Source organism: Lynx canadensis, chromosome C1 (genome assembly GCF_007474595.2).
Source record: "Lynx canadensis isolate LIC74 chromosome C1, mLynCan4.pri.v2, whole genome shotgun sequence".
Taxonomy (NCBI): domain Eukaryota; kingdom Metazoa; phylum Chordata; class Mammalia; order Carnivora; family Felidae; genus Lynx; species Lynx canadensis.
In genome coordinates, this window is record NC_044310.1 from 160,639,564 (window position 1) to 160,652,881 (window position 13,318).

Here is a 13,318-nt window from a genome sequence, read left to right on the forward strand (position 1 = left end):
ACCTAAAAGGAAGCAGGCACAGTTGGGATCCTGAGTTGAAACCTGTAAGTCTCTGGTTTCAGGGCTCCTATTCTTTGACTCTGTAACGCCTGCTTCCCAGTAAGTCTCCAGATGTCAGATTCCCATGAGAAAACAATCCAAGGAAGGTTGTCTCTCCCTCAGGTCACAGGACCGCCATGTGACGTGAGACCAGACCTTGGGCTCACAGGCCCCCATCAAGTGCTCTTGTTTTCTGGAAGATGATGGGACTAGGGTGCTGGTACCCAGTCTAGTGGCTGGGTCACAAGTGAAAGTGAGGTTCTCTGGGGCATTTCATGTAAGGGCTTGGAGAACTCGTGCATGCTAATGGGAAGTGGAGTCTGCTGTGACCCTCCTTGGTTATTTAATAATGGGTGGATTTGTGAATGTATTACGGTTTTGTATCTAGAGTGCATTTCTTTTGAAAATGGAGACATTTTCTTATCTCTCGTCTTCTGGTACCTCTTCTATTGACTCTGATTTCTGAGATACAGCAGCTCAGATATCCATCTACATGTTTCTTCAGTATTTTCTTTAGTATTTAGGTGTACTTTTCCTGGGCCTAAAGATGTGAGCTTAATTCAGGTGTCAGGATGCCGTTCTCTTTATTCCCTCACTTATTGTGGGTTTCAGTTTCATCTTTATCTTAGTCCATCTGTCCTTTCTAGCCTGAAGATCATTTTTCTTTGGAGATAGAAGCAAAGGAGGTTGAGTAATTCAGTCTTGTCTTTTGGTCTTCATATTAAAACTTCTCCTTGCTTTCACTCTAGTCCTGGCTAGAAGGAAAGAAAAGGAAGAAAAACAAAAAAACAAAAAACACCTTTTAGTTTCCTTATAACCCAACCAATTTTAAGAGTGTTCTGTTTGCTTCTCAATACATTTTAGCACATTGTTATAATAAAGTCAGAGAGCTGGTCACCTAATTGAACCAGATAAAGTGGTTACATTTTAGCATCAATTAAATCCATCCAGTTAACAAGTACTTATTGTGCACACACACTAGTGCCTTCCCTGAACAAATGCTAGAGAAGCAAAGTTGAGTAAGATACAGTGTTGACTGTTAAGAATTTCATGGTCTAGGGGACTGTGAACCAGGAGATAATTGTTGAATTAAGTCAAGGAAGGAAGAGATTGTTTATTGGTTGTATTTATATATCCCCCACTTCATTCCTAAGGAAATTGGGAAGAGTATCTGCTTCCTCATTGCCGAAAATAGGTAAAAGGCATATCATTCTTCAGGGGAATGTGATTTTCTTCTTTTGGCTTTAAATTCAGAGAATATGAGATCTGGATCCTTTTACAAGATGGGCTTCTGATATGAGGAACGCGCATGAAAGGTGATGATGTCTTTAATAAAGAGTTTTGTGAAAGATATGAAAATCCCTTCACGTGATTTCTTACATTGATGTTCTAAGAATAGAGAGTACTATGTCAGAGAGTGATTCAGGGGAACCATTCTGGCAGTGAGCAGGCAAATGGGGTCTAAGCACTGCTCACTCATGATGGAATTTAATGCGTCAGCAGAGCTCAAGCCTCATCTTCACATGCATATGTGAAATGTGCAAACGCCTAGATTTTAAAGAACAACCCCCCCCCCAAATGTTTTTGGAGTTGGAGTAATTCCCACTCCCCTTAACCTGTCACTGTCCATCAATAATAGCTGCTGTGGCAAGATCCGACCAGGCTTTCCAGAGCTCTGGAGGTCACAGCTCACTTCTGGTCTCCCCTTCCCCAGTTCTGAGGTCAGCTCCCCCTTGATTCCCAGTCCCAGCTGGAGAATGACTGTCTTAAAAACAAAACAAAATTTAGGTGAAAGTTTATGGAAAAAACAAAATCTTGCTGACTCGCCTCTCTCACCTTCCTGGACTGCAGTGTGGCCTTACACACAGCCTGGGTTTGCAGAGCACATCTGCCCTTTACAAGTGTAGCCCTGCCCCTGGCTTCAGTCTTCAGTCTTCGACGCTGAGTTGTTTCACAGTTTCTGAAAGGCTCCAAAATCTGGTTTGAATGGTAGTCAGACTCGGGGCTAGACCTCTCAGCAGGATGTACACTCCACCCCCACCAAATCAAAAATTACCTTGTTCAGCTCTTATACTGTTGGACTGCTGCCATTTATAGGAGTGGTTTCCCCTATTAGCCATTTAAAAGGCACTCTGATACACAGTGCGATTGTGGGGCTGGGTCCCCTGCCACGGACCAGTCTCCACTCTCCACTTCCAGATTTATCAGAACTTATTCTTAAAAATGAGGATGGTCCTTCCAGGTTGTCATCTGGCCCCCAAGTAAGTGAGATCAGCATAGGCTAATTTTGTTTGTTTGTTTTGGTTTAGAGTAGGCAGGCTTACCAGTCACATCGAGTACGCTATTTCATCACTGGTCTCTCACCATTCTTTCTTCCCACTAAATGGATACGCCTGTGTTAGACCCAGTAATCAGGGGTGGTTTTAGCTTACAGCTGGGATGCCTTTCTGAAGGGGGATGGAAGGTAGGGAGGATTGAACAAAGGGGCCCCCTCACCCCCACAGTTGTCTGGCAGTTTGAGAGAAACCTCACTGAGAGCATAACAGGAAACACAGTAGCTGGGAGAGGTGTCAGAGTTGGTGTAACAGGCTGAAAACAGACTTCTTTCCTCTTAAATGTTCAAAGAAAAGCAATTCTCTTGCTTTAAAGTATATTCTGTAAATGAGGCTGAGAAGCTACTTTCTATTATAAGTAGAAAGAGAGGTATTTTAGTGAAGAGGTTTTCTTTTAAAAAGAGAATCACGTAAGTTTGGAAGCACAATGTAGACAGACATAGAAGCACTTTTAGGCAGCATCAGGAATTCGATACTAATACAGAGTACTTGACTGAAAACACTTCTCAGAAGCCAAGTACTCACACTTTTTCTTTACCCTTCACCTTACATTCTTGTAATTCAGAAATATCAGAAACCCAACTGGAAGCTCTCTAATCCGTTTACAAAATCCTGTTTGTAGCTATCACCAGGTCTTTTACGTGCTTGGGAAAATAGTCTCCTGGTTTCACAGAAATCCACCTGAATCCTAAACGCACATAACTGAGTTGTTGCAAATTGCTGTAAGCAACTTCTTAGGTTTCTGAATAGACACTATTTCTGTTTCATTGGTATTTGCCAGCTATCAAATGGTTAGAGTTTAGGCTTCTCACCAGCTGCAGCTTACAGCTCTAAGCCCTCTAAGAACAAATCCAGGGCTTACTTTGTCCAAATATATTATTGTAGAACACACGTACAAGGCCATTGCAGGAAACCTTACTGTGTATTAGGGTCCTTAGTTGGACATCCTATCGAAAAGTTAAAATGGTATCAGCAATGCAGCTCCATCCCTGTTTCCATATTTCACATCATCTTTAAAATCTGAGTGAGGAATGGGGTGCCTGGATGGCTCAGTCACTTAAGTGTCCAACTCTTGATTTTGGCTCAGGTCATAATCTCAAGGTTCATGAGCTCAAGCCCCGCATCAGGTTCCGTGCTGACAGTGTGGAGCCTGCTTGGGATTCTCTCTCTTCGTCTCTCTCAGTCCCTCCCCTGCTCATTCTCTCAAAATAAATATATAAACATTTTTTTAATCTGAGGAATATAGGCTAATTATGGCCTATATTAGCCATTTTGGGTCCTTCTATTTCCATTAGTGAAAATGAAAAGAGAAGGTGATCATTCTCAAAAAGATACCAGATTATACAGATGAAACAAGATTGGCTGTGTATTGATGAGTGTTGAAACTTGGTGATGAAGGTTTATTATACAATTTTCTCTACTTTGATTCAATATAAAGGTTTTAAAAAGAGGGGTTAGCAAAAAAAAAAAAAAAACTTTGTCAAAACACAGTCCAGCATTTTCCAGGCTCTGAGAAAAGATCTCGCATCAATTAGATCAAAGGCATCGCAATTAGGCTGTATTCAAAATGTGTCTGGAACAGACTTAGAACTATGAACCCCACTTACAGTGGTGCTTGCTTTTGTGCCCCATAGGTTCGTGTGACTGTGTTTCCCTCAAAGACCGTAGCTCAATATTCAGGAGTACCCTGGTGGATCATCCTAGTGGCTATACTTGCTGGGATTTTGATGCTTGCTCTCTTAGTGTTTTTACTCTGGAAGGTAAGTCCTGGCTGGCATTTGAGTTTTAATGTTTTTTGAAAACAGTGAATTTACACTGATAGTCTGTACATTTCTTTGTAATGCTTCCCTTTCCCCAACATTTTATTATAAAGCTTTGCCAACATAGAGCAAACTTGAGAATTTTACAGTGAAACCTGTATATCTACCAAGCACCTTAGATTTAAAGGTATGTCATTTGTACATTATGAGGAGCTTCCTAAATAAAAAAAATCTTGGTGCTTTTCACATAATTTAGCTGTTCGGAAAGTAACAATTTAAAAGTTTTACTACTTCAGCGTTTTCTTCATCTTAAATTAGGAATCTAAGCCAAATTGTTGGATATCCCATTAACCTGAATGTGTATCCTTGTTAATTTCAACTTCTGTGAATAAACGGGGCTTACTTACAGTTGCAGCCAGATTAGAAATAGAAAAGCATGAAATTGGGGTACCTGGGTGGCTCAGTTAGTTAAGCATCCGACACTGGATTTCAGCTCAGGTCATGATCTCACAGTTCGTGAGACAGAGCCCCGTGTCAGGCTCAGCACCTTCAGAGCAGGTCTTGGGATTCTCTCTCTCCCTCTCTCTCTCAAAATAAATAAATAAACATTAAAAACATGCAATTAATAACTCCACTGCAAGGGAGTCCTCATAGCCTCTATCAAACATGAGGAAGATCTGGGTTTAATTTGATGTTCTTCATGAGAATTTGGTCCCGCAAATAAAGTTTAGTATCTTCCCCTTGATTTCTGCCAGTAAATAGACTACATTACAAAAATATGTGTGTGGGATGGATGCATACTTTCGTTGCCAAAGATTATGACCTATAGATTTTGGACGATTCTAAGTGAGTAAAGGAGGCTCATAGTCCCTTATCGACAATTACAAATTGCAAAAAAACTCTGAAAATTTGTAACGACTTATTTGGGAACAAGACGACATGTGAAGAGAGGCAGTATATACCCTTTATCCTTTATTTAGCAGTTCTGTGAAACTAATGTCTAGATTACAGTGGCATTATGTATGCAGCATGTTACTTTTCTAAGATGCCAAAATTTCTGGATTTCCAGAAAAATTCTGGTCCACAGGATTTTGGGCAAATGATTATGAACCTCTACCAACAATCTCCAGGACCAAACCATCTATATCCTTCCCTTGGATCCAAGTATAATTGACAAGGAGTCAGGATATTGTCACTTTCAAATATTGGACATTTCTTTTTTGTTTTATTTTTCCAAGTAACTTCCTTTTCCTAGTGTGAGATAACTTTCTGGTGTCCTCCAAATGTGTGATTGAAGCTTCATAATTGTTCATGCCAAGACTCCTCCTTGAATTGGACATTAGCCAATCCTACCTCTGATGTTCACTTTAGGCAGTAGGTTTCTCTGGTCAGCACAGCCAGCCACAGGAGATGCTCTGGAAGCTATTTTGGTATCAAAAACTGAATTTGAGGTTTGATATCTGAGGATGGCCTTCGTGTACTCTTTGGAGGAGGTCACAAAGACAGTCTTTTTCAGAGCAGGTCTTATTGGCAGTCTTTAATGAGGGTGAGACATAGCAGTGGGTTGAGAGTTAAGAAACCCAAGCTATATAATTTTAGGCAAATCATTTCATCTCCCCAGGGCACTGGTTTGTTTTAGCTCTTTAGTACGTACATTGGACTGTGTGATCTCATGGGTTGTTTGTAGCTCTAAAGTATCCAGAACTCAAAAGTGCAACTCAGACAACCTCTATGTCCCCTCCATGAAGATCATTTTTATTACTTTACGGATACTCTTCTTTCTGAAAGTGAACTATTTGTTTTTATGTGTTAAAATCCTAGAACTGGAGGGCCGGAGAGGACTCTGGTTCAGTGGCCTTTAAAGTGAGTTTTGCACATCCACATAGGTGCCAAGATGAAGTGAGGCAGGGGAGTTAGTGCAAATATCCCCACTTCAACCAGAGTAGTTCTGATATCTGCTTTAAATTCCAGGATATTACATAGGGTTTTGTTGGAAGGTAAAGACAAAAAGTCCTTGAGGCTGGTCCAGTCGCTTTAATTGTGCCAGCAACGATGCTCATGCCTGTGGATATTAAGAATGTTGCCAAACTGCAGGCAGGACCAGGACTTTGGGTTCCTGGCTCATTCCTTCTCCCCACCCTGTTGCCTGGCATGTGTGACTGAAAGTTGGCTGGGTGTGTTCACTGTGTATTAAATGGAGAGAGTCACAAGTAAACACCAGGATAGAGAGTTTAGATCCGTGCTGCCCATAAAACGCCCTGTGATAATGGAAGTGTTCTGCAGCTGCACTATGCAGTGTGTAGTCATGAGACACAGGTGACTACTGAGCACTTGGAATGTGGCTGGTGCGACGGAGGTATTTTTCATTTAAATTTGAATACTCTCATGTACTTAGTAGTTAGCATGCTATACAAAACAGACCTAGATTTTTACTTTCATGAGTTGCCAGGCTAGGAAGCACAGTTTTCCAGGAGGGCAGGTTTATTTGACCAAGCTATGTTTCAAAGGGCAGTTCCATAGCCTTATGAACAAGTAGACCAAAGAATTTCTCCATCATTGAGTGAAGGAAATTATAGTAGAAAGTGGAATTACACTTCTGTGTTCATTTAGAGTGACTTAACCTGAAGAACATAGGTTCCTACCACTTAAGGGTTTCATAGTGGTTCAGAATTTGGGAAAATGACAGCAATCATTCTTTCATGATGGTAAATTCAAATTTATATTGTGATTTACCCACAAATCCAAAGGCTTCAAGTAGATGGCATTTGTTCCATACAAGTTACTGTGAAAGACAGAAAAATGCAGCATCTTTTTTTATTTGGATTTGTGCTAAATTTTAGAGAACTTCCTTAACCTTTGTCTAAGTAAAACGCAAAAGTCAGTCTTTTGCCTGTTTTAGAGTTCATATTCATAACCGTTACAATGATTTTTGTCCTCAGGATTTCTGTTACAAATACAAAAATCAGCTGAGTAATGTCATCTAAGTATCTGACCAGAGACCCATGAGAATCGAGTTGGTTTGGTCGCTGTCCGTGTAACATAGTGCGGTGGCTGTCCACTTTTGGCTGATCCATCATGGTCTCTTTGTAAATAAACAAGCTATAAATAGAAAACAGGTTAACATCTGAGATTTGCTTTTGTTTAGCTCTTATATACAAAACTGTAAAACTGACTAAATACCTTGCTTCCTTATAGTGTGGTTTCTTCAAGAGAAATAAGAAAGATCATTATGATGCCACATATCACAAGGCTGAGATCCATGCTCAGCCATCTGATAAAGAGAGGCTTACTTCTGATGCATAGTATTGATCTACTTCTGTAATTGGTAATTGATCAATGTTTTTTAATTGCTAGCTGTGGGACGTGCTATGGTTGTGGTGGCTAACTTTAAGAGCAACAGCTTGCTGTGTGTGTCCCATTAACAGATGTTTCCAAATGTCCACACTGGCTTGCCTTGCTTGGATTTATTCTATTTCACTTGAAAGCTCAGGGTTTTTTTATTTTTTAGAAATGCACAAAGAATCTTTTGTTGCAGGTGAGTTATTCTGTGTTGTTGTCAAACATCACCCACAGCAATGAAGAAGATTGTAATCTATGTACACACAAAAGGAGGCATTAGCCCTCCACAGTAGCCCAGTTTGCCATGTGTTGTCAATCCAGTACCTAGCATCCCACTTGGAATTTCAAAGATGAATAAGAAATCGTGACCGGTTTCTTGTCCATTTTGGAATTTCCCAGAGATAGAAGCTTGTGTTGACTGCCTAATTAACCTGTTGCATGTTGGAAACGTGTTTCTCCTGAAGAGAAGGCTTTCTCACTGTCTTTTTTGATCTTGCTATAAAGTGATGGGGGAAGGCTTGGAATGCTTTTATTGTTGCTCAGAAATTGTTTTATGCTAGCTAAGCATGCAACTTCCTTTTCCTGCTTATCTACTACAGGTCAAAGACCATTACAACAAACTATGACTGTTGTTGACATGGTGGACATGATGGCCAGTTTCAGAAGATGGTTCTATACTAAAGTGACCTTCATTATGCAAAATTCTAATATAAAAATGCTCTGGACAGTTACTATTTCAATGTTGTTGTAATGGAGTTTGATCTTGTTTCATGTTCCTAGAGATTTTATTCAACTTTGGTTCTTGATTTTAAGTTCATGTATTTTGCTTCTCTTGTGTGTAGATCCATGGAAACAGGAATTGGTGATAATTCCTTTTTCCATTTCTCTGGGCATGAGAGGATAGACTCCATAATCCCTTTCCATGGCATTGTCATGATGAACCCCAGCATTTCCATTTCAGTTTTACATACCACCCTTGATTTCCTCCTTTGTCTAAATGAAGAGCCACATTTTGTAACTGATAGGTATTTTGGCTTTTTGCACAGAATAATTATGGAGTCCAATGTAGAAATGGCCTTAGAACAAAATGTCTTGGTCAGTTTTTCCTACTGATTTAGTGATGCCTGGATATAATTTTACTTTCCCCTGTGGCACTTTTATAACATCTAAATGTTCCATTCCTGTTACGTGATACAAATTGACCCTTCCAACTGTCTTCCTCATCTTCCCTCTATCTGCATTTTTAAATTGAAAACACATCTGTTTCATTAAACGTATATTTTATTCATTTTAAAAATTCAGTTTGAGTAAAAAACTTCCTAATATGTTCTCAATAAAAATCTACTTTCGATTAGATTGAATATTTTTTAAAAAATGAATAAAATATATATTAATAATTTAAGTGTTAAATTTCCTTTGCCAAAAAAATCAGGGGTGCTCAGAAATTCAATGTAGTGCTACTGTCCTCAAGTTCTTTGTGGTACACAATTGATTTTATTACAGGACACAGTTACTACATGATTTATTAATGAAACAGCTTAATTTATAAGCACAACAGGAAATCCAGGCAGTATAAATTGCCTGGTAGCTAATGAGAGATATGTGCTGAGCCTTGGAGGAGAGAAGATTCTTAAATTGGCCCATTTGAACACTGGCATATTTAAGTAGTAATTTGTAAAATATTTGTGATCTGATTCCATTTTGTTAGTGGGAAAGGGGTATGAATAATCTTTGGTTTATGGCCTTTATTAGAATATCATTTTTAAAGACCAATCTTTTTAACCTGAAAATTAGATCTTTAACATATAATATTGTGATTATAAAAAATGGAAGCATTTTTCCATAACTCTTAAGTTTGTTAGTAGAGACACAATGGAAAAACGGACTTTTCTTCCAATGTTACAGCTGTCTTCTCTTCTGTTTATCCCCACTGCTGGTATGTCTTTTGGACCTACTAGTTCCTTCTTAAACCATGTTTATTTTTTCCCCTTCATCCAAAGGTAGGCGTAGCTGAACAGAAAGCTTAGACATTCCCATTTTGTGCATTTGCTTTTCTTGAGATACTTAGTTTGTTTCTGTTTCTCTTTCCCCTTCGTCAGTGCGGATTCTTTAAACGCTCTAGGTACGATGATAGCGTTCCCCGATACCATGCTGTGAGGATCCGGAAGGAAGAGCGGGAGATCAAAGATGAAAAATATAATGATAACCTTGAAAAAAAACAGTGGATCACAAGGTGGAATGAAAATGAAAGCTACTCTTAAAGGGGGCCAGAAAAAGCTTCACAGTTCCCAAACTGCACCCTCCCCCTCCCAACTCAAATCGAAACGGACTTAAAAGGCTGCTCCATCCCTGGAATATTAACTTCAGACAGACTACACACAGTACGAACTGAGCAGTTTCAACTGTGGACGTGGTCATGTAGCCTGAGGCTCCGGTTTTGCACAGCCAAATTTAAGACTGTTGGAATGGATTTTTCTTTCACTGCCTTAATTTAACTTTCCGGGTTGCCTTTGTTGTTTTGGTGTGGCTGACTTACACGTGCCGGGACAGGGACCGCCGGGTGGCGCTCACGTGACATCTTCCCGCTTAGCCTAGCTGAAGAGGGCTCCCCGTCTCGGCGCTAACAGACTGGTCCTAACCTGGCGCTGCCTCTGCACACATTGTTCCCATAGGACTCGAGAACTCGCAAGTTAACTGTCCCTCATCACAAGACTATGCCGTCGGGGGAGTTGTATTTCGATTTAAAGTGCTATTCTTAAATGTGCAATAGGTGATGTTGCCATCCTGCCATTTTTTTCCCATTTCCTAGATGTGTGAATACTCACACTAGATAACATACAGGTTTCATGCTTCCTTTTCACTAAAACACACAGGTGCAACAGACTTGAATGCTAGTTATACTTACTTGTATATGGTATTTATTTTTTCTTCTTTATAAACCATTTTGTCATTGACAGGCCAAAGATTCTCTTCCAGTTGGATTAAACCATCAGAATTAGAACCTGGATTGTCACTGGTTTGGATTTACTGCAAAACAACAACAACAACAACATTCCTTATAAAGTTCCTACTGCATCTCCCTTCATGACAGCCCTCACACGCCTTCCTCCAGACCCAAAATGTTTAAGAAATAGGAATTAACCATAGAGGTTTAATCCTTACCACACAGTGGATATTTCTGAGTTTGGAGCCCTGTGTGATGTGTCCTGCATTTTGTGCTGTAACTTTCAGGAACCCTTGGAAATCATGTGTTCGTTTGCTGAACTTCAGTGCAGTTTAGTCCTTACTGCAAGTATTGTATAATCAGGACTTGAAAGAAATGGTGGGTGCCTCTGGCAGATCCAGACTGATCCAGCGTGAGACTACTGAGTATCTGATACCGAAAGTCAGAACATCATGGCTTTTAAGTTTTTAAATGTTGGAAACAGTGAGTCAATGTTCTGTCTTTAACTTTGTTTCCTCCCCTAATCTGTATTCCCCCAAATTACTTTGGGACTGCACTAACCACAATTTTAAATGGCTTAATTATAAGAATGAAGTGGCATTTTTATACATTCAACAGAGATTGAATAGATAGTAAAGCTGAATTTAAAAAAATTTCAAAATGTTATATGGGGAATAATAGCAAGCAGGTGCTAATTTGTTTGCATATAGTATAAGCAGTGTCTCAATCTTTCAAAAGAACAAAATACAGCTATATGTGCCATTTTTGCTGTGGAGCTTTTTTTTTTTCTTTTCAGAAATCGTATGCCCTTAAGATACTCTTGTTGTACTTTGGGATTTTCATTCACAAAGACAGTTTTACAAATGATACTTTGTTTACAAAAATTTCTCTAAAATCGGTCATACCAGTGTCTGAAATCTCAATTTCTTCCTTAGGTAACTTGTAACCTAATGCACTGTCTTTCTAGGTTGCTAAGAAGCTGGTATTTTGAGTGTTACAGACCTTTGTTATAAAAAAAATGAATAAAAGGGAGGGAGGAGGTGGAAGGGTGGTTCAACAACAATGAAACAAGAATGTAGTGGTGTATATTGTTAAAAATGTCATCTCAAGTCAAGTCACTGGTCTGTTTGCATTTGATACATTTTAATACTAACTAGCACTGTAAAATTATTTCATGATTAGAAAATACCTGTGGATATTTGTATAAAAGTGTGAAATAAATTTTTTATGAAAGTGTTCATTGCTTAGTAACACCACATTATATATGTGAAACAAACTCTAAAATTATAACCTGAATTGTTTTTTTTATTCCATGGAGCCAAACTGAAGTATTTGAGGTTTTTATTTTATATGATTGAAGGTTTTCTTTTTTTCCTTTGGGCTCTACTGTTCAGTTGATGTCAAAAGAAAATGATCTTAAAGATGGTTTATTCAAGATGCCTACAAATTGAGAGATGTCGTTTAGCAATGATACCATGGAATGAAGAGTAAAAGTTCTTAGGGCAAAGTTGCTTTCTTCTTAGAAGGTATTTTGGATGTGACATGTGTCATTACCGATCACCAAGGACTGATCTGGCAGAATTGACCAGTCTGAAAATATTTTCTTCACCAAAGGATTTTGTTTAGATTTAAGCAATTTTATGAACCTTTTCTAGCTGGTTTATCACAATCTAATAAATAAAAATAAGGCATGTATGTAGTGCTCAGATAACACAGCATGCACTGGCCTGAATAATTTTCCAATGCAAAATATACTGTCTAATAAATTAATAGTTTTCTATTTGGTATTATATAGTGAATTGTAGTCTTAGTTCTCTGAAGATCAGACAGGTATTACCACCCAAAGAAATGTGGTAGTTTTTAATGACAGACCAGTGGCTGTGAACCTCTTATTCACAGTCCCAAGGATCCGCCCAGATTAATTACTACAGTGTGTAATCACTCAGAGTGTCAGTAGCTGTGGCCTGGCTAGGGTGATGGCATAAATGACTTGCACTGGACATCATGCCAATGCTTTATAGGACGCCAGGGATTCTACCCCTTTCTCTCCCTCTTAAAAACTCGTACAGGAATGCCTAGAAATGACAGTTGTAGAGTAATGGGATCCATTTACAAACACTGATGTTTTGTTGTTGGTTACAGATTACTTGCCACAACCACACGCTGGGTCATGCCCTTGGGGTTGAGACTAGTTGAGACTATTGAGATGTAAGTGGGAATGCTTTAAATTGTCCAGACCAGGGGAGTAAGGATAAGACCAAGCCTTCTACTCTAAATGAAAATATCTTATTGAGAAGTGATCTCCAGTACACTAACCTATGAAAGGACAATGTGGGAAGACAGACTGGGATTAACAGATTGTTTTGTTTTGAAGAAAAGAGTGAAATGCTATAGGTGGCTGGGTTCCACATGAATACAACCTGAGGGCTAAGAAAACAGGAATGTATGAAAGTGGTGATCAGGTGGGGTAGCATAAAGTAAATGATTACAGGCAATTCTATAACACCTAAGGGTAGGGTCCAGTCATGGCTCAACCACCAAGGAGAAGGCAAGGTTCAAAGAGATGAAGAAAATTAACTTCAGAATGATTTCAAAACAGTAGCTATCGCAAAAAAAAAGCTAGTAGGCCTCTGTTCTTCTAGTAGTTCCTGCTTCTGGTCAAATGGCAAGTGTTTTCTTTCTCTTAAAAAAAAAAAAAAAAAAAAAAAAAAGGTTTTGCTGACTCTGAAAGGCCCAGCTGTTAGAATGGGGAGCACTGAGTGCTGAGTACCAGTGGCTGAGGCCAGGTGTGCAAAGGCGATAACAACAGACCTATCTAGAGGGACGGTTGTGAAAGGATTCATGGTTAAATCCTCCAAGAATAAGTGAATTATAAAACACAAATCAGAGTGAGAAAACTGGTC

The 13,318-nt window shown here is 39.2% G+C and overlaps 1 protein-coding gene and 1 long non-coding RNA gene across 4 annotated transcripts in view; one reads left to right on the forward strand and one right to left on the reverse strand.

The window, feature by feature from the left end:
- The window catches only part of ITGA6 (integrin subunit alpha 6), a 76,757-nt gene extending 65,102 nt beyond the window's left edge, over positions 1-11,655 (forward strand). Inside the window, exons 24-26 of one of the 2 annotated variants that reach the window (XM_030326861.2) lie at positions 4,007-4,132; positions 7,328-7,457; positions 9,571-11,655. In XM_030326861.2, coding sequence (XP_030182721.1) covers positions 4,007-4,132; positions 7,328-7,435 — 234 coding nt within the window. In that variant the 3' untranslated portion in view covers positions 7,436-7,457; positions 9,571-11,655. The remainder of the gene's footprint in view (positions 1-4,006; positions 4,133-7,327; positions 7,458-9,570) is intronic. The other variant, XM_030326860.1, reaches the window with a different exon arrangement.
- Positions 316-10,466, reverse strand: LOC115521562. Of its 2 annotated transcripts, none has more exons than XR_003971104.1 (2): positions 10,377-10,466; positions 316-794 (listed from the first exon to the last, which is right to left on the reverse strand). It is a non-coding gene; the product is annotated as an uncharacterized LOC115521562 (long non-coding RNA). The 2 variants fall into 2 exon arrangements; XR_003971103.1 differs by lacking the exon at positions 316-794 and adding an exon at positions 8,014-9,678 and having other exon boundaries at positions 10,377-10,464.
- Positions 11,656-13,318: the final 1,663 nt, after the last annotated feature.